The 20,669-nt window shown below is 41.7% G+C and overlaps 1 protein-coding gene across 1 annotated transcript in view; it reads right to left on the bottom strand.

Annotated features, from left to right (window-relative positions):
• Positions 1 to 20,669, bottom strand: part of LOC134957816 (uncharacterized) — a 153,930-nt gene that overhangs the window by 90,969 nt on the left and 42,292 nt on the right. The window contains exons 4-8 of the mRNA XM_063940036.1: positions 15,542 to 15,669; positions 14,586 to 14,712; positions 11,402 to 11,599; positions 9,314 to 9,534; positions 6,137 to 6,260 (exon numbers count right to left, since the gene is read on the bottom strand). Of these exons, the coding sequence (XP_063796106.1) occupies positions 6,137 to 6,260; positions 9,314 to 9,534; positions 11,402 to 11,599; positions 14,586 to 14,712; positions 15,542 to 15,669 (798 nt within the window). The remainder of the gene's footprint in view (positions 1 to 6,136; positions 6,261 to 9,313; positions 9,535 to 11,401; positions 11,600 to 14,585; positions 14,713 to 15,541; positions 15,670 to 20,669) is intronic.

The following is a 20,669-nucleotide window of genomic DNA, read 5'->3' as shown; positions in this document are numbered from 1 at the left end:
AATCACCTCCCATAATATAAATTACCTGGTAGCCTTGTATACTGTAATAACCTCCCATAATATAAAATACCTGGTAGCCTCAGATACTGTAATCACCTCCCATAATATAAAATACCTGGTAGCTTCATATACTGTAATCACCTCCCATAATATAAAATACCTGGTAGCCTCATATACTGTAATCACCTCCCATAATATAAAATACCTGGTAGCCCCATATACTGTAATCACCTCCCAAAATATAAAATACCTGGTAGCCTCATATACTGTAATCACCTCCCATAATATAAAATACCTGGTAGCCTCGTATACTGTAATCACCTCCCATAATATAAAATACCTGGTAGCCTCATATACTGTAATCACCTCCCATAATATAAAATACCTGGTAGCCCCGTATACTGTAATCACCTCCCATAATATAAATTACCTGGTAGCCTTGTATACTGTAATAACCTCCCATAATATAAAATACCTGGTAGCCTCATATACTGTAATCACCTCCCATAATATAAAATACCTGGTAGCTTCATATACTGTAATCACCTCCCATAATATAAAATACCTGGTAGCCTCATATACTGTAATCACCTCCCATAATATAAAATACCTGGTAGCCCCATATACTGTAATCACCTCCCAAAATATAAAATACCTGGTAGCCTCATATACTGTAATCACCTCCCATAATATAAAATACCTGGTAGCCTCGTATACTGTAATCACCTCCCATAATATAAAATACCTGGTAGCCCCATATACTGTAATCACCTCCCAAAATATAAAATACCTGGTAGCCTCATATACTGTAATCACCTCCCATAATATAAAATACCTGGTAGCCTCGTATACTGTAATCACCTCCCATAATATAAAATACCTGATAGCCTCGTATACTGTAATCACCTCCCATAATATAAAATACCTGGTAGCCTCGGATACTGTAATCACCTCCCATAATATAAAATACCTGGTAGCCTCATATACTGTAATCACCTCCCATAATATAAAATACCTGGTAGCCTCGTATACTGTAATCACCTCCCATAATATAAAATACCTGGTAGCCTCGTATACTGTAATCACCTCCCATAATATAAAATACCTGGTAGCCTCGTATACTGTAATCACCTCCCATAATATAAAATACCTGGTAGCCCCATATACTGTAATCACCTCCCATAATATAAAATACCTGGTAGCCACATATACTGTAATCACCTCCCATTATATTAAATACCTGGTAGCCTCATATACTGTAATCACCTCCCATAATATAAAATACCTGGTAGCACCATATACTGTAATCACCTCCCATAATATAAAATACCTGGTAGCCCCATATACTGTAATCACCTCCCATAATATAAAATACCTGGTAGCCTCATATACTGTAATCACATCCCATAATATAAAATACCTGGTAGCCCCATATATTGTAATCACCTCCCATAATATAAAATACCTGGTAGCCACATATACTGTAATCACCTCCCATAATATAAAATACCTGGTAGCCCCATATACTGTAATCACCTCCCATAATATAAAATACCTGGTAGCCCCATATACTGTAATCACCTCCCATAATATAAAATACCTGATAGCCCATATACTGTAATCACCTCCCATAATATTAAATACCTGGTAGCCTCGTATACTGTAATCACCACCTATAATATACAATACCTGGTAGCCTCGTATACTGTAATCACCTCCCATAATATAAAATACCTGGTAGCTTCGTATACTGTAATCACCTCCCATAATATAAAATACCTGGTAGCCTCATATACTGTAATCACCTCCCATAATATAAAATACCTGGTAGCCCCGTATACTGTAATCACCTCCCATAATATAAAATACCTGGTAGCCCCATATACTGTAATCACCTCCCATAATTATAAAATACCTGGTAGCCCCGTATACTGTAATCACCTCCCATAATATAAATTACCTGGTAGCCTTGTATACTGTAATAACCTCCCATAATATAAAATACCTGGTAGCCTCAGATACTGTAATCACCTCCCATAATATAAAATACCTGGTAGCCTCATATACTGTAATCACCTCCCATAATATAAAATACCTGGTAGCTTCATATACTGTAATCACCTCCCATAATATAAAATACCTGGTAGCCTCATATACTGTAATCACCTCCCATAATATAAAATACCTGGTAGCCCCATATACTGTAATCACCTCCCAAAATATAAAATACCTGGTAGCCTCATATACTGTAATCACCTCCCATAATATAAAATACCTGGTAGCCCCATATACTGTAATCACCTCCCAAAATATAAAATACCTGGTAGCCTCATATACTGTAATCACCTCCCATAATATAAAATACCTGGTAGCCTCATATACTGTAATCACCTCCCATAATATAAAATACCTGATAGCCTCGTATACTGTAATCACCTCCCATAATATAAAATACCTGGTAGCCTCGGATACTGTAATCACCTCCCATAATATAAAATACCTGGTAGCCTCATATACTGTAATCACCTCCCATAATATAAAATACATGGTAGCCTCGTATACTGTAATCACCTCCCATAATATAAAATACCTGGTAGACTCGTATACTGTAATCACCTCCCATAATATAAAATACCTGGTAGCCTCGTATACTGTAATCACCTCCCATAATATAAAATACCTGGTAGCCTCATATACTGTAATCACCTCCCATAATATAAAATACCTGGTAGCCTCGTATACTGTAATCACCTCCCATAATATAAAATACCTGGTAGCCTCGTATACTGTAATCACCTCCCATAATATAAAATACCTGGTAGCCTCGTATACTGTAATCACCTCCCATAATATAAAATACCTGGGAGCCTCATATACTGTAATCACCTCCCATAATATAAAATACCTGGTAGCCTCATATACTGTAATCACCTCCCATAATATAAAATACCTGGTAGCCCCATATACTGTAATCACCTCCCATAATATAAAATACCTGGTAGCCCCGTATACTGTAATCACCTCCCATAATATAAATTACCCATAATATAAATTACCTGGTAGCCTTGTATACTGTAATAACCTCCCATAATATAAAATACCTGGTAGCCTCAGATACTGTAATCACCTCCCATAATATAAAATACCTGGTAGCCTCATATACTGTAATCACCTCCCATAATATAAAATACCTGGTAGCTTCATATACTGTAATCACCTCCCATAATATAAAATACCTGGTAGCCTCATATACTGTAATCACCTCCCATAATATAAAATACCTGGTAGCCCCATATACTGTAATCACCTCCCAAAATATAAAATACCTGGTAGCCTCATATACTGTAATCACCTCCCATAATATAAAATACCTGGTAGCCTCGTATACTGTAATCACCTCCCATAATATAAAATACCTGGTAGCCCCATATACTGTAATCACCTCCCAAAATATAAAATACCTGGTAGCCTCATATACTGTAATCACCTCCCATAATATAAAATACCTGGTAGCCTCGTATACTGTAATCACCTCCCATAATATAAAATACCTGATAGCCTCGTATACTGTAATCACCTCCCATAATATAAAATACCTGGTAGCCTCGGATACTGTAATCACCTCCCATAATATAAAATACCTGGTAGCCTCATATACTGTAATCACCTCCCATAATATAAAATACCTGGTAGCCTCATATACTGTAATCACCTCCCATAATATAAAATACCTGGTAGCCCCATATACTGTAATCACCTCCCATAATATAAAATACCTGTTAGCCTCGTATACTGTAATCACCTCCCATAATATAAATTACCTGGTAGCCTCGTATACTGTAATCACCTCCCATAATATAAAATACCTGGTAGCCCCATATATTGTAATCACCTCCCATAATATAAAATACCTGGTAGCCACATATACTGTAATCACCTCCCATAATATAAAATACCTGGTAGCCCCATATACTGTAATCACCTCCCATAATATAAAATACCTGGTAGCCCCATATACTGTAATCACCTCCCATAACATAAAATACCTGATAGCCCATATACTGTAATCACCTCCCATAATATTAAATACCTGGTAGCCTCGTATACTGTAATCACCTCCCATAATATAAAATACCTGGTAGCCTCATATACTGTAATCACCTCCCATAATATAAAATACCTGGTAGCCCCATATACTGTAATCACCTCCCAAAATATAAAATACCTGGTAGCCTCATATACTGTAATCACCTCCCATAATATAAAATACCTGGTAGCCTCGTATACTGTAATCACCTCCCATAATATAAAATACCTGGTAGCCCCATATACTGTAATCACCTCCCAAAATATAAAATACCTGGTAGCCTCATATACTGTAATCACCTCCCATAATATAAAATACCTGGTAGCCTCGTATACTGTAATCACCTCCCATAATATAAAATACCTGATAGCCTCGTATACTGTAATCACCTCCCATAATATAAAATACCTGGTAGCCTCGGATACTGTAATCACCTCCCATAATATAAAATACCTGGTAGCCTCATATACTGTAATCACCTCCCATAATATAAAATACCTGGTAGCCTCGTATACTGTAATCACCTCCCATAATATAAAATACCTGGTAGCCTCGTATACTGTAATCACCTCCCATAATATAAAATACCTGGTAGCCTCATATACTGTAATCACCTCCCATAATATAAAATACCTGGTAGCCTCGTATACTGTAATCACCTCCCATAATATAAAATACCTGGTAGCCCCATATACTGTAATCACCTCCCATAATATAAAATACCTGGTAGCCTCGTATACTGTAATCACCTCCCATAATATAAATTACCTGGTAGCCTCGTATACTGTAATCACCTCCCATAATATAAAATACCTGGTAGCCCCATATATTGTAATCACCTCCCATAATATAAAATACCTGGTAGCCACATATACTGTAATCACCTCCCATAATATAAAATACCTGGTAGCCCCATATACTGTAATCACCTCCCATAATATAAAATACCTGGTAGCCCCATATACTGTAATCACCTCCCATAATATAAAATACCTGATAGCCCATATACTGTAATCACCTCCCATAATATTAAATACCTGGTAGCCTCGTATACTGTAATCACCACCCATAATATACAATACCTGGTAGCCTCGTATACTGTAATCACCTCCCATAATATAAAATACCTGGTAGCGTCGTATACTGTAATCACCTCCCATAATATAAAATACCTGGTAGCCTCATATACTGTAATCACCTCCCATAATATAAAATACCTGGTAGCCCCGTATACTGTAATCACCTCCCATAATATAAAATACCTGGTAGCCCCATATACTGTAATCACCTCCCATAATATAAAATACCTGGTAGCCCCGTATACTGTAATCACCTCCCATAATATAAAATACCTGGTAGCCCCGTATACTGTAATCACCTCCCATAATATAAATTACCTGGTAGCCTTGTATACTGTAATAACCTCCCATAATATAAAATACCTGGTAGCCTCATATACTGTAATCACCTCCCATAATATAAAATACCTGGTAGCCTCGTATACTGTAATCACCTCCCATAATATAAAATACCTGGTAGCCCCATATACTGTAATCACCTCCCATAATATAAAATACCTGGTAGCCCCGTATACTGTAATCACCTCCCATAATATAAAATACCTGGTAGCCCCGTATACTGTAATCACCTCCCATAATATAAATTACCTGGTAGCCTTGTATACTGTAATAACCTCCCATAATATAAAATACCTGGTAGCCTCAGATACTGTAATCACCTCCCATAATATAAAATACCTGGTAGCCTCGTATACTGTAATCACCTCCCATAATATAAAATACCTGGTAGCCTCGTATACTGTAATCACCTCCCATAACATAAATTACCTGGTAGCCTCGTATACTGTAATCACCTCCCATAATATAAAATACCTGGTAGCCTTGTATACTGTAATAACCTCCCATAATATAAAATACCTGGTAGCCTCGTATACTGTAATCACCTCCCATAATATAAAATACCTGGTAGCCTTGTATACTGTAATAACCTCCCATAATATAAAATACCTGGTAGCCTCGTATACTGTACCTTTTTTCTTCTCAGCCTCTGGGAATGGCTGGAGCAGTTTGATAATCCGGAGAGTGATCCCCCACGTGCCGGATCCCTGTAGCTTTTGTTTCTATTTTTATTAATTTCACTTTCTACAGGGTTTCTGGAAGTAATAATGATGTGCTTCTGTTATTAAATATACATCATATCATTTCACATGAATGAGTTTTTGGGGGACTATTTACACGAAGCCTAAATGACTTTTACCAAATGGTTTAGGCCAGTGGTTACCAAACTAGGTGCCATGGAGCTCTTCCAGGGGTGCCTCCGGTTAATGGTCTTGAACAAAATGTATTATTTATGGTCAATGTGACGGCTAAAACCAGGCTGACATTCATAAGATGTGTGGACAAACAGAAGCACAACCCTGTCCAACACCACATAACTGACCCTAAGGATGACAGGTAACCATCATTTACTTAATGTAATAATTTCTTGTAAAATTCTCAATAAGAAACTTTTGGCCTTGGGGTGCCGTGAAAAATATGCTGATACTTTAGGGCATAGGTTCTCAAACTCGGTCCTCAGGACCCCACACGGTGCATGTTTTGCAGGTCTCCTCACAGAATCACAAGTGAACTAATTAGCTCCACCTGTGGACCTTTTACAATGTGTCAGTGAGTAATTAATACACCTGTGCACCTACTTGGTTACCTGCAAAACATGCACTGTGTGGGGTCCTGAGGACCGAGTTTGAGAACCTCTGCTTTAGGGTGACATCAGAAATTTTGTGAACCACTGATTTAGGCAATTTCATTATTGGGACTTTTAACAATTAACTAACTCAGGAGATATCAGATAATTCCGCAAACTAACACTGAGGCCCATAGCTCCTATAATTCTCATTGCTGAGATATGCAGTTATAATAGATTATACTTTCCGGGTCCCACTGACAGCAATGATGAATAGAACCCCACCAATGATGAAAAGACTGATGATATACAAAATACTCATTTTATTAGTCGTAATAACATGTATTCATAAAGTAACTTTTAGCCAAGTTGGACTCCAGTTGTCACATATAGGTATCATTATCCTAGATCAGAGGTTCTCAAACTCGGTCCTCGGGGCACACACAGTGCATGTTTTGCAGGTTTCCTCACAGAATCGCAAGTGACATAATTAGCTCCACCTATGGACCTTTTAAAATGTGTCAGTGAGTAATTAATACACCTGTGCACCTGCTGGGTTACCTGTAAAACATGCACTGTGTGTGCCCCCGAGGACCGAGTTTGAGAACCTCTGTCCTAGATTGTCAAAATCATACATATTACATTATATTATATATAGTCAACTCTGTTGGAAACCTTTTATGCATATGAAAAGCTCCATCTGGGTGTTTACAATGACCCCCTTCAAATTGCTTTCTTTGGCCTGACCACAACTGGATTTGATCTTCCTAATGTAGTTAAATGGGGATTATATTCCATCATTTAACTAATGCTGGGCATACATTAATCAATTATCGTCCTGATTCCCAGATTATCACGGATAGGGACAATAATCATACAGTGTATTACCATGACCGTTTATTAATGATCAGATGGTTGGGCATTCTCAAATCTTCCAACATGCCGACTGATCCAATCATTAGTCAGCCACATCTGATAATATATGCACTGCTGCAGCCAACATTTCCCCTGTTCCTTCACAAGTGTGGTATGGGGAAATGTCTCCTTCTCAGGGGAGGAAAAGTATATATCATATGGATCAAATGCAGGACCATTGGCCATCTGAGTAATCCTGAGGTTTATGTGAAGTCGGGACACTGTGCAGCATAATGTGAACTGGGGACACTGCAGCATAATGTGAACTGGGGACACTGTGTAGCATAATGTGAACCGGGGACACTGTGCAGTATAATGTGAACTGGGGATATTGTGCAGCATAATGTGAACTGGGGACACTGTGCAGCATAATATGAACTGGGGACACTGTGCAGTATAATGTGAACCGGGGACAGTGTGCAGTATTATGTGAACTGGGGACACTGTGCAGTATAATGTGAACTGCGGACACTGTGCAGTATAATGTGAACTGGGGACACTGTGCAGTATAATGTGAACTGGGGATACTGTGCAGTATAATGTGAACTGGGGACACTGTGCAGCATAATGTGAACTGGGGATACTGTGCAGCGTAATGTCAACTGGGGACACTGCAGCATAATGTGAACTGGGGACACTGTGCAGCATAATGTGAACTGGGGACATTGCAGCATAATGTGAAATGGGGACACTGTGTAGTATAATGTGAACTGAGGACACTGTGCAGTATAATGTGAACTGGGGACACTGTGCAGCATAATGTGAACTGGGGACATTGCAGCATAATGTGAACTGGGGACACTGTGCAGTATAATGTGAACTGGGGACACTGTGCAGTATAATGTGAACTGGGGACACTGTGCAGCATAATGTGAACTGGGTACTGTGTGCAGTATAATGTGAAGTGGGGACACTGTGCTGTATAATTCGAACTGGGAACACTGCAGCATCATGTGAACTGGGGACTGTCTGCAGCATAATGTGAACTGGGGACTGTATGCAGCATAATGTGAACTGGGGACACTGTGCAGCATAATGTGAACTGGGGACACTGTGCAGCATAATGTGAACTGGGGACACTGTGCAGCATAATGTGAACTGGGGACACTGTGCAGCATAATGTGAACTGGGGACACTGTGCAGCATAATGTGAAGTGGGGTCACATTATTTAAAGCGTTTTATGTATTTTTTACAAACAGTTTTTTAAATTAATTTATTTTTGCCAAATGCTTAGCTGAATAGTTTTTTTGTATAAAAAAAAAGGAATAGTGGTGGAAAAACATAATTGATCACTGTAATTTTTGACACATGAAAGTAGATCACAACCTGTATGGAGTTGGACATACAGCACCTGTTATACTGAATGTAGTTTTGCCAGAATAAGTCATACAGAACCGAAGACTTGAAACACACATTATATTTGGCTATATACTGCATATATACAGAATGCACAGAATGGCCATAAGTTGTTTCTCCTGAAATGTACAGTAACTGCTCATTATCTGAAATATATTTTTAGAACCGCCTTATCTTTCCCCACAAGCTAGAAAGTGTGTCTGATTAGTACTGCTTGGTGTCCATATAATTGCATGCCCATTGTACTGTACCTTTTGTTTTGCTTCAGAAAATGGTGTTTTTGTTTTCCTTTTTTCTTCATTATCCCAAACAGCAGCTCTTTCTGAGACGTTAGTCTCTGCTTTTCTTGTTGCAGATTTTCAACTTGTAAGTGGAGAGATTTCTTCTCACTCTCAGATCCATTTACATTATTTTCCAACATCTGGTTTTGCTGCTTCAGTGCAGTCACTTCTAGATAAAGGTTCTCATTTATCTGTTTTTCAGTAAAAAGAAACAAATAAATGTTTGACTTTTATCCTGTATTACACCCTTATAGGAAAAAACATATTTTAGAAATTAGTTTTCAAATACCTTATCACTGATTGCTTAATTGATTACTAATTTATGTCACAAAGATGCAGCAAGTATCACAGGGCCTAATTCAGCATGGAACGCTGCTGAGGCAGAATTCGCATGCTGTTGCCTGAAGCCACACTGCGCGTGCGCACACTGTGAGATGCGACGGCATCTCACATGTGCAATGCCTGTGCCTGATTGACAGGCAGAGATGTTCGTGGGGTGGGAGGGGGCGTCTTGTCAGTGTTTTAGGGGCAGCGATCGGGGGGCATGGTCTGGACAATGTAGGCGCGTCTGGACCGTTTGCGGGGTGGGCAGCGGCAGCTGCGTGATAGCCAGTGATGTGCGGTGGAGTGAAGCAGCTGAGGCAGAGCCTTTCCTGTCACAATAACGTTTGTGCCAGAGTTTTTACTGTATAAAGTATATGAAAAATACAAAGAATCTGTTTGAAATATCTTCTTTGCATTATTCTAATCATTTTTATAGCCAAAACTGTGGAGTAAAAAGTCTATGACAGGTGAGGCAGTGCCTCACCTACCTATTTTTTCATCACATCTCTAATCAAAACTCACAAAATTTTAAGGAGTGTATACTGCTGCACCTGTATATAATGCCCACATGTACCCTTTGGCTCATATATTGCATGTAAATCTGGCTCTGGTGCTAGCCAGTTCCTCCTGAGCAATTTAGCTCACCGCACGTCCCTGGGATAGCACACGCAGCCGCTGAGAGCCAAAAAATGGCTGCTAGCCGTCTGCCTTCACAGCTAGGCTGTGAAGGCAGAGGGAAACCCTAAACATGTGAAAGCATCGCCGTCATGCAATGCTTTTGCATGTTTGTGGGGGGCGGCAGGACCAGGCATACAGGGCGGACTTGCCCTGTGCTGAGCATCCCCCCGCATGTCAGAGTAATAGTTTGTAGATATGCAATTATACGCACATCTACGATCCATGCTGAATTAGGCCCACGGTGCACTATGGCATTCATTGCAAACTGTTCTAATATTAAATGATGTATTACTATATATATTTTGTAGTTCACCAACTTTTTTCACAATTAAATTAGAAATATCAAGCTGCCCACTGTTATCTTTCCCAGCTGGAGAACCTGAATATTTTCTTATGTGTCAGACTTATACAGGTACACCTCCGATAATGCAGCACCCTTGGTTCCAGTACTGTGCCGGATTATCCATTTTGGCAGATTATCAGTGGTACACACAGCAGCATCCCGATAGCTAAGCCTCTCATCACTCCCCACCTAATCCTAAACCTCCTGCATCATAAATCCCTCCCCCACAGCCTAACCAAGCCCTTCCGCTGCCTTACTCCCCTTCGCAGCACCCAAACCTCCTGCAGCCTGACTCCCTCCCCACCCACCCACCGCAGCCTAAAGCTGGGTACACACTAGGACGACTTGCATGCAATGCGATGTCGTCAGCGATGGGACCCGGCGAGGGTGCTGGTATCTCAAGTGCATACACACTTGCCGATGCCAGCAGTGACGAGCGATGGGGGGGGGCATGCTGCATTCGGCGACCTAGTGCATACACACACTGGACGATATTGTGAACGATGTGACGAAATTGGGGCATGTGGTGCCGATATCATCCTAGTGTATACACACCTTAACTCTACCCCGCAGCCTAAATAAGCCCTCCTGCAACCTGCCTCAGCCCTCCCGCAGCCTAATTGAGCCCTAATATGATAGGTAGTGCTTAACATCTCATAAACCATAATAGGGATTTAAAAAACAACAACTTATCATACAATAGAAACACTAACATCTCTGCTGGCTGCTATCTGAGACTGCAGTTTTACACATTCCTTTTCCAGTCCCTTGGAGGTAACTTTCGCTTGATAGAGTCCAGAATGAAGTGATGTGACCTCCAGTTCTAAGGCATCTCTCTCCCGCTGTGCACTGCTAAACTTGGCTTCCATTAGTTCTGCACTTTGCCTCAGTTCTTCTTGCATCTGCATGTACTGAAACACATATTGTATGCCAGCTTTTATATGCTGCTAATTCCCTAGTTTTATATGTATTTCAATTGTCACTTGCCATCGTAATACAATATCATGCAATATCACGCAATGTACTAAATATAAATGTAGCCTAATCTTATGGGTCCTACACACTTGCCGATGTGTATGCACGATATGAACAATCTCATTCAGTAATGAACGATAAATCATTCATATCGCTCAGTGTGTATGCACCAACAATGAACGATGTGCGTCCCCACGGTCGTTGATCATTGGTTTTTCCTCGTTTAGCATAGTAAACCAATTTGGACGATGGTCTTTAATCATTGAAAATGAACATCGTCCAAATCGGAAACATCGGCAAGTGTATAGGGCCCATTAGTGTTACAGTTGCTCGTTGCCTCACACATAGCTAGCTTCAGGTTATTCTACAGTATGTCTGTGTACCCAGACGTTAATAACATTTTCTACTCATTTAATTTGATTGTAATCATTATGTAGGAAAGCAGCGCTATTTAAATGTAATTTCCTGTTATTGTATCTGTAATTGTGTTAGTAATGTGAGTGTTGCAAAATCACATTATAATAAGTAAGCAGGGCTTGGAACATGAAGCATATGCATTCTTAATGACTCAAGTCTGAACATGCAGATCTTGGAAAGGTCAGTACAGAATCCTGCTGCTAAGAACCAGCGTTGAAGAATCATTTACTACCCAAGACTGTCGGACGATCACACATATAGAGTAGATGCACTCTTCTGGCTTATTATTTGTTATTTTGTTTTTCTTACTACAGGTTGAGTATCCCTTATCTAAAATGCTTGGGACCAGAGGTATTTTGGATATCAGATTTTTCTGTATTTTGGAATAATTGCCTACCATAATGAGATATCATGGCGATGGGACCTAAATCTAAGCACAGAATGCATTTATGTTTCATATACACCTTATACACAGCCTGAAGGTAATTTTAGCCAATATTTTTTATAACTTTGTGCATTAAACAAAGTGTGTCTACATTCACACAATTCATTTATGTTTCATATACACCTTATACACACAGCCTAAAGGTAATTTAATACAATATTTTTAATAACTTTGTGTATTAAACAAAGGTTGTGTACATTGAGCCATCAGAAAACAAAGGTTTCACTATCTCACTCTCACTCAAAAAAGTCCGTATTTCGGAATATTTGGATATGGGATACTCAACCTGTATAAAGAAATATTTAAAGTTAGTAAATATTTAACTCTTTGTTGCAATCCTATAGACACAAATAACATTTGTACATTGGCAAAGACTAAGTTAAAGTATCCAGTCGTTTGGGGTGCTCGGCCCAAGAGATGAATATCCAAATTATTTATTTTGACCAACCAGGTGTGTGCGGCTAAATACATAACTCCTCCTTGTGCTCGGAAGTAGGTGCAGCCTGTGCGACTGTATGCTAACGGTAGTATCAGCCCTTCCCCTGGTGTACAGATGTGCATCTGAATGCGGAAGGGATGGGACACCCACTTTGGGCAGCTGCAGTTGCAACCATTGGATCTTGCACCAGTCCCATGCTAGGTGCAGAATCGCCATCAGAATATGGCCTACAATATAAGCGATTTAAATGTCTGAGTTCAAAACCACTGCGGTGACACTCCCAAAAGATGGAAAATCTTTGTGTATCTGCATAGCCACTGCCCAGGAATGCCCAATACATTCCAGCACCCGAGCAGCTCAGATCGGTCCTGCGACACTGTGGGATGCATGCGCTGTGCAACTTTTTGGGGACTTAGATGCATGTGCAGTAGCAAAAAATATCCAACTTACGCGAACATTTTGTCGGACTCAAAATAAGCCCCTGTGGCCAGCCTTAATTATGTCATTATCAGTAATAATAATCATATGGTGAATTCATGACTACTGACATTAGAAAATACAGGAGACATCATTAGCTATGCTACCCTGCGTGCCTCTGGGACCTCTAGGACTATTAGATCTCTTGGGAAAGGGGGTTATAACTTTTTTAGAAAATGTTTGATAATATAAATATGATGGCTTGCAGAAATATGTGCTGTATAGCCTGGACCAGGCATTCCCAACCGCGGTCCTCAAGGCACACCAACAGTGCAGGTTTTAGTGATATCCAGGCTGCAGCACAGATGGTTAAATCAAAATAACTGAGATACTAATTAAGTCACCTGTGTTCAAGCCTGGATATCACTGAAACCGGGACTGTTAGTGTGCCTTGAGGACCGAGGTTGGGAAACACTGGTATACAGTAAGGACCCTGCGTCGGTAACTTAGCACCATTTCTCACTGTCCAGACTGCTGTGCTGGCTCCTGGGCTGTGTTGTGTCCATTGTACTGTGTCCATCCATACACTCCAGTCAGTGATGTTGGGTTGTGCTGTCTCCATTGTACTGTGTCCATCCATAGGATCCTGGGCTGTGTTGTGTTCATTGTACTGTGTCCATTCATACACTCCAGTCAGAGGATCCTGGGCTGTGTTGTGTCCATTGTACTGTGTCCATCCATACACTCCAGTCAGTGATGTTGGGTTGTGCTGTCTCCATTGTACTGTGTCCATCCATAGGATCCTGGGCTGTGCTGTGTTCATTGTACTGTATACAGCAGGCATTCCTTACCACGGTCCTCAAGGCACACCAACAGTGCAGGTTTTAGTGATATCCAGGCTGCAGCACAGATGGTTAAATCAAAATAACTGAGCTATTAATTAAGTCACCTGTGCTGAAGCCTGGATATCACGAAAACCTGCACTGTTGGTGTGCCTTGAGGACCGTGGTTAGGAATGCCTGGCCTAGACCTTTAAGTTGACCAGATGTTTGACTGTATCATACTGTATATTCAACACAATAATACCTTAGATTAAATAATAATGCACATAACTATAGAGCATTCACACACTGTCTCCCTCCCATGTTTGTCTTTCATACATAAGCACATTTTTACTAGTACTGTTGAAATAATTGAAAGATACCTCAGCTTCCTCATATTTTCTTTCTTCATACAAACTCTGTCTGCATGAATTGCTACTTGCCCTTGATGGACCATGGCTTCTCATTTGTATTTTGATGTCATTCATTTCCCTTTCCAAAGCAGTAATCCTATAGACACATGACATGTCCATAGTAATAAGTGTACCACACAAAGAACAAGATAGAGAAGATTGCAGATTCACTGGAAATTTTTGCACAATGTTACAATATTAAATACTGAATTTGTAAATTAGTCATTTACACCTTTTGAAGACATCAAAGTCCACGAGTTTCTCACCTCACCTCATGGTAGGAAATGCCTTGCACCTACTATAAGTAACAGACACAAACTAGGGAGTATTTAAAAGGAAATATAGACACAGCTGCCTGTGTGCAAAAAGAACAGATAAGATATGTGTTATATACTGTAGTTACTTGGCTACTCTCCTGTAATGCCCAGGAGGACTGATGAATTTCTGGGACTTCCAGAAGAGCAGACCAGCCTCCTGTATTACACGCAATATCCCTGTGAAGTGGATGACCTGTAGCTTGTTGACGCGATTCACAGTGAATCGCATTACTGCGGCCCAAGCTGCACAATCCTACAAGTCATGGCAGTGGCACTGTCACCTGCACATCCCGTAGAGAAAATGTAAGTATGTATGTCTGTAAGTACAGTATGCATATACTGAATCATTACAGTAGTAGACTATACAAGTGGCTAACTGAATAGCAGCATGATAACTGTAAATGTATATGGCAGTAATGTTCTAGCATTTTATTGTACAGTTTGTGCAGATATAGTATATACTCACGGCATATGCTTAGGATTATTTCTGTATTGTTTGTTATATATCCCGTTATATCCTGTTATGTCATTTGCATATAGTGTACATTATTTTAGCTTTATGGAAATATATGTTGCATTGCATACATATTATCGCATCATGGCACATACCTATTACTGTCGCTGACCACTGATAGTTGTCTAGAAGGCTGAGGTTCATTCATATTGCTAAAACGCAATTTCGGAAAATCTGAATAGACATTGTTATATTTCAAATCAGACAATCTCGACTCCAAAAGCTGCACAATGTAAAACGAGAGAGAATGTTAGTTAGTTAATCTTTTTCCAAAGGATGCATTAGATGGAAAAGTAACTCATTTAAAATAGGCCTTTCATTCATTTCAGTTTATCTTCCAGAGATGTAGTTAGAGCTTGTACAAATGGGTTACATTTGACTTTAGGATTCATGTTAAATGTATAATTACTTATTGAAAACCCTGAAAACAGAACAGGTTGTGCAGGAGGCTAGAGTGCCATCATCTGGTCACTATACATATTTTGCCATAGGACATGCCCATGTATGCTTTCACCCCATACAAAATATAAAATATATAGAGCAATTATGTTTTACATAAATATTCACCTGTATAAGGTTACTATTTGCAGCAATAAAATAATAATAAATTATCTACTGCTCAGATGTATTACTAAACACTATAAGGAATAGGGACTCCAATAGGAACCCGTCCCTGCGATGTGTACACTTATAGTTATCGCTGGTTGGTATGCTTTACTGCCGCTGGGGATCCCGGCGGTCAGCATACCGAGCACGGGATCCCGAAGGCGGAGTGCCGGCTGGTGGGGGGTGAGTGCAAGAAGCCCCTTGCGGGCTCACTGCGCTTTGGGCTCAGTGGTGAGCACAAAGCATGGCGAGAACCTACGCTCGCCACAGGTTCTATTCCCACTCGTGGACACCACAAGTGGGAATAGTCCCTGCCAGCTGGCATGCCGACTGTTGGGATTTAGAGGGGGCGGGATGTAACCATCACTAATGTGACCGGTCGTCTCCTGACTGCTGGTCACATAACTACATTTCGTTATCACATTAGCAATCACTTTACTTTCCATTGCCGCGTGCCTCAGCTCCCTCTCCCGGTGCTTTTTGGGATCTGTAGCCTATAGGCTACAATGACTAACTCCATCTTCAGATGGAACTTGGGCTCAGATTTATCAAGCCTTGGAGAGTGATAAATAGCACAGTGATAAAGTACCAACCAACCAGCTCCTTACTGTCATTTTTCAAACACGGCCTGTAACATGGAAGTTAGGAGCTGATTGGCTGATACTTTATCACTGTGGTATTTATCACTCTCCAAGGCTTGATAAATGGGGGCATTGGTAATTTAGTTTCTATGGATAAATAGATTTCTACATGGGCTACTTGAAAACAGGTGACCACAGCACATATTGGAGATATTTGCCTCGTGCTGAAGCTGCTGCCACTAGACATGGCCGAGACGATGAAATGCCATCAACGTCGCCTGCCAAGGCCGATGCCCAATGTCATAGTAGAGAGCATGTAAAATCCCCCCCAAAAAAGCTCAGTAAAATGACCCAAAAATCTAAATCAAAATCGTCTGAGGAGAAGCGTAAACTTGCCAATGTGCCATTTACAACACGGAGTGGCAAGGAACGGCTGAGGCCCTGGCCTATGTTCAAGGCTAGTGGTTCAGCTTCACCTGAGGATGGAAGCACTCATCCTCCTGCTAGAAAACTTAAAAGAGTTAAGATGGCAAAAGCACAGCAAAGAACAGTGCGTTCTTCTAAATCACAAATCCCCAAGGAGAGTCCAATTGTGTCGGTTGCGATGCCTGACCTTCCCAACACTGGACGGGAAGAGGTTGCGCCTTCCACCATTTGCACGCCACCTGCAAGTGCTGGAAGGAGCACCCGCAGTCCAGTTCCTGATAGTCAAATTGAAGATGTCACTGTTGAAGTACACCAGGATGAGGATATGGGTGTTGCTGGCGCTGGGGAGGAAATTGACAAGGAGGATTCTGGTGGTGAGGTGGTTTGTTTAAGTCAGGCACCCGGGGAGACACCTGTTGTTCGTGGGACGAATATGGCCATTGACATGCCTGGTCAAAATACAAAAAAAATCAGCTCTTCGGTGTGGAATTATTTCAACACAAATGCGGACAACAGGTGTCAAGCTGTGTGTTGCCTTTGTCAAGCTGTAATAAGTAGGGGTAAGGACGTTAACCACCTAGGAACATCCTCCCTTATACGTCACCTGGACCGCATTCATCAGAAGTCAGTGACAAGTTCAAAAACGTTGGGTGACAGCGGAAGGAGTCCACTGACAACTAAATCCCTTCCTCTTGTAACCAAGCTCCTGCAAACCACACCACCAACTCCCTCAGTGTCAATTTCCTCCTTACCCAGGAAAGCCAATAGTCCTGCAGGCCATGTCACTGTCAAGTCTGACGAGTCCTTTCCTGCCTGGGATTCCTCCGATGCATCCTTGAGTGTAACGCCTACTGCTGCTGGCGCTGCTGTTGTTGCTGCTGGGAGTCGATCGTCATCCCAGAGGGGAAGTTGGAAGACCACTTGTACTACTTCCAGTAAGCAATTGACTGTCCAACAGTCCTTTGTGAGGAAGATGAAATATCACAGCAGTCATCCTGCTGCAAAGCGGATAAATCAGGCCTTGGCAGCCTGGGCGGTGAGAAACGTGGTTCCGGTATCCACCGTTAATTCAGAGGCAACTAGAGACTTGATTGAGGTACTGTGTCCCCGGTACCAAATACCATCTAGGTTCCGTTTCTCTAGGCAGGCGATACCGAAAATGTACACAGACCTCAGAAAAAGAGTCACCAGTGTCCTAAAAAATGCAGTTGTACCCAATGTCCACTTAACCACGGACATGTGGACAAGTGGAGCAGGGCAGACTTAGGACTATATGACTGTGACAGCCCACTGGGTAGATGTATTGCCTCCCGCAGCAAGAACAGCAGCGGCGGCACCAGTAGCAGCATCTCGCGAACGCCAACTCGTTCCTAGGCAGGCTACGCTTTGTATCACCGCTTTCCAGAAGAGGCACACAGCTGACAACCTCTTACGGAAACTGAGGAAGATCATCGCAGAATGGCTTACCCCAATTGGACTCTCCTGGGGATTTGAGACATCGGACAACGCCAGCAATATTGTGCGTGCATTACATCTGGGCAAATTCCAGCACGTCCCATGTTTTGCACATACATTGAATTTGGTGGTGCAGAATTATTTAAAAAACGACAGGGACGTGCAAGAGATGCTGTCGGTGGCCCGAAGAATTGCGGGCCACTTTCGGCATTCAGCCACCGCGTGCCGAAGACTGGAGCACCACCAAACATTCCTGAACCTGCCCTGCCATCATCTGAAGCAAGAGGTGGTAACGAGGTGGAATTCAACCCTCTATATGCTTCAGAGGATTAAGGAGCAGCAAAAGGCCATTCAAGCCTATACATCTGCCCACGATATAGGCAAAGGAGGGGGAATGCACCTGACTCAAGCGCAGTGGAGAATGATTTCAACGTTGTGCAAGGTTCTGCAACCCTTTGAACTTGCCACACGTGAAGTCAGTTCAGACACTGCCAGCCTGAGTCAGGTCATTCCCCTCATCAGGCTTTTGCAGAAGAAGCTGGAGACATTGAAGGAGGAGCTAAAACAGAGCGATTCCGCTAGGCATGTGGGACTTGTGGATGGAGCCCTTAATTCGCTTAACCAGGATTCACGGGTGGTCAATCTGTTGAAATCAGAGCACTACATTTTGGCCACCGTGCTCGATCCTAGATTTAAAACCTACGTTGTATCTCTCTTTCCGGCAGACACAAGTTTGCAGAGGTTCAAAGACCTGCTGGTGAGAAAATTGTCAAGTCAAGCGGAACGTGACCCGTCAACATCTCCTCCTTCACATTCTCCCGCAACTGGGGGTGCGAGGAAAAGGCTAAGAATTCCGAGCCCACCCGCTGGCGGTGATGCAGGGCAGTCTGGAGCGAGTGCTGACATCTGGTCCGGACTGAAGGACCTGCCAACGATTACTGACATGTCGTCTACTCTCACTGCATATGATTCTCTCACCATTGAAAGAATGGTGGAGGATTATATGAGTGACCGCATCCAAGTAGGCACGTCAGACAGTCCGTACGTATACTGGCAGGAAAAAGAGGCAATTTGGAGGCCCTTGCACAAACTGGCTTTATTCTACCTAAGTTACCCTCCCTCCAGTGTGTACTCCGAAAGAGTGTTTAGTGCAGCCGCTCACCTTGTCAGCAATCGGCGTACGAGGTTGCTTCCAGAAAATGTGGAGAAGATGATGTTCATCAAAATGAATTATAATCAATTCCTCCGTGGAGACATTCACCAGCAGCAATTGCCTCCAGAAAGTACACAGGGACCTGAGATGGTGGATTCCAGTGGGGACGAATTAATAATCTGTGAGGAGGGGGATGTACACAGTGAAAGGGGTGAGGAATCGGAGGATGATGATGAGGTGGACATCTTGCCTCTGTAGAGCCAGTTTGTGCAAGGAGAGATTGATTGCTTCTTTTTTTGGTGGGGGCCCAAACCAACCAGTCATTTCAAGTCATTTCAGTCACAGTCATATGGCAGACCCTGTCGCTGAAATGATGGGTTCGTTAAAGTGTGCATGTCCTGTTTATACAACATAAGGGTGGGTTGGAGGGCCCAAGGACAATTCCATCTTGCACCTCTTTTTTCTTTCATTTTTCTTTGCATCATATGCTGTTTGGGGAGCATTTTTTTGAAGTGCCATCCTGCCTGACACTGCAGTGCCACTCCTAGATGGGCCAGGTGTTTGTGTCGGCCACTTGGGTCGCTTAGCTTAGTCACACAGCTACCTCATTGCGCCTCTTTTTTTCTTTGCATCATGTGCTGTTTGGGGACTATTTTTTTGAAGTGCCATCCTGCCTGACACTGCAGTGCCACTCCTAGATGGGCCAGGTGTTTGTGTCGGCCACTTGTGTCGCTTAGCTTAGCCATCCAGCGACCTCGGTGCAAATTTTAGGACTAAAAATAATATTGTGAGGTGTGAGGTGTTCAGAATAGACTGGAAATGAGTGGAAATTATGGTTATTGAGGTTAATAATACTATGGGATCAAAATGACCCCCAAATTCTATGATTGAAGCTGTTTTTTAGGGTTTTTTGTAAAAAACACCCGAATCCAAAACACACCCGAATCCGACAAAAAATTTCGGTGAGGTTTTGCCAAAACGCGTCCGAATCCAAAACACGGC

The sequence above is a fragment of the Pseudophryne corroboree genome, chromosome 1, assembly GCF_028390025.1.
Source record: "Pseudophryne corroboree isolate aPseCor3 chromosome 1, aPseCor3.hap2, whole genome shotgun sequence".
Lineage (NCBI taxonomy): Eukaryota > Metazoa > Chordata > Amphibia > Anura > Myobatrachidae > Pseudophryne > Pseudophryne corroboree.
The sequence above is the reverse complement of the archived record's forward strand: the minus strand, read 5'-3'. Positions and strand labels throughout refer to the sequence as shown.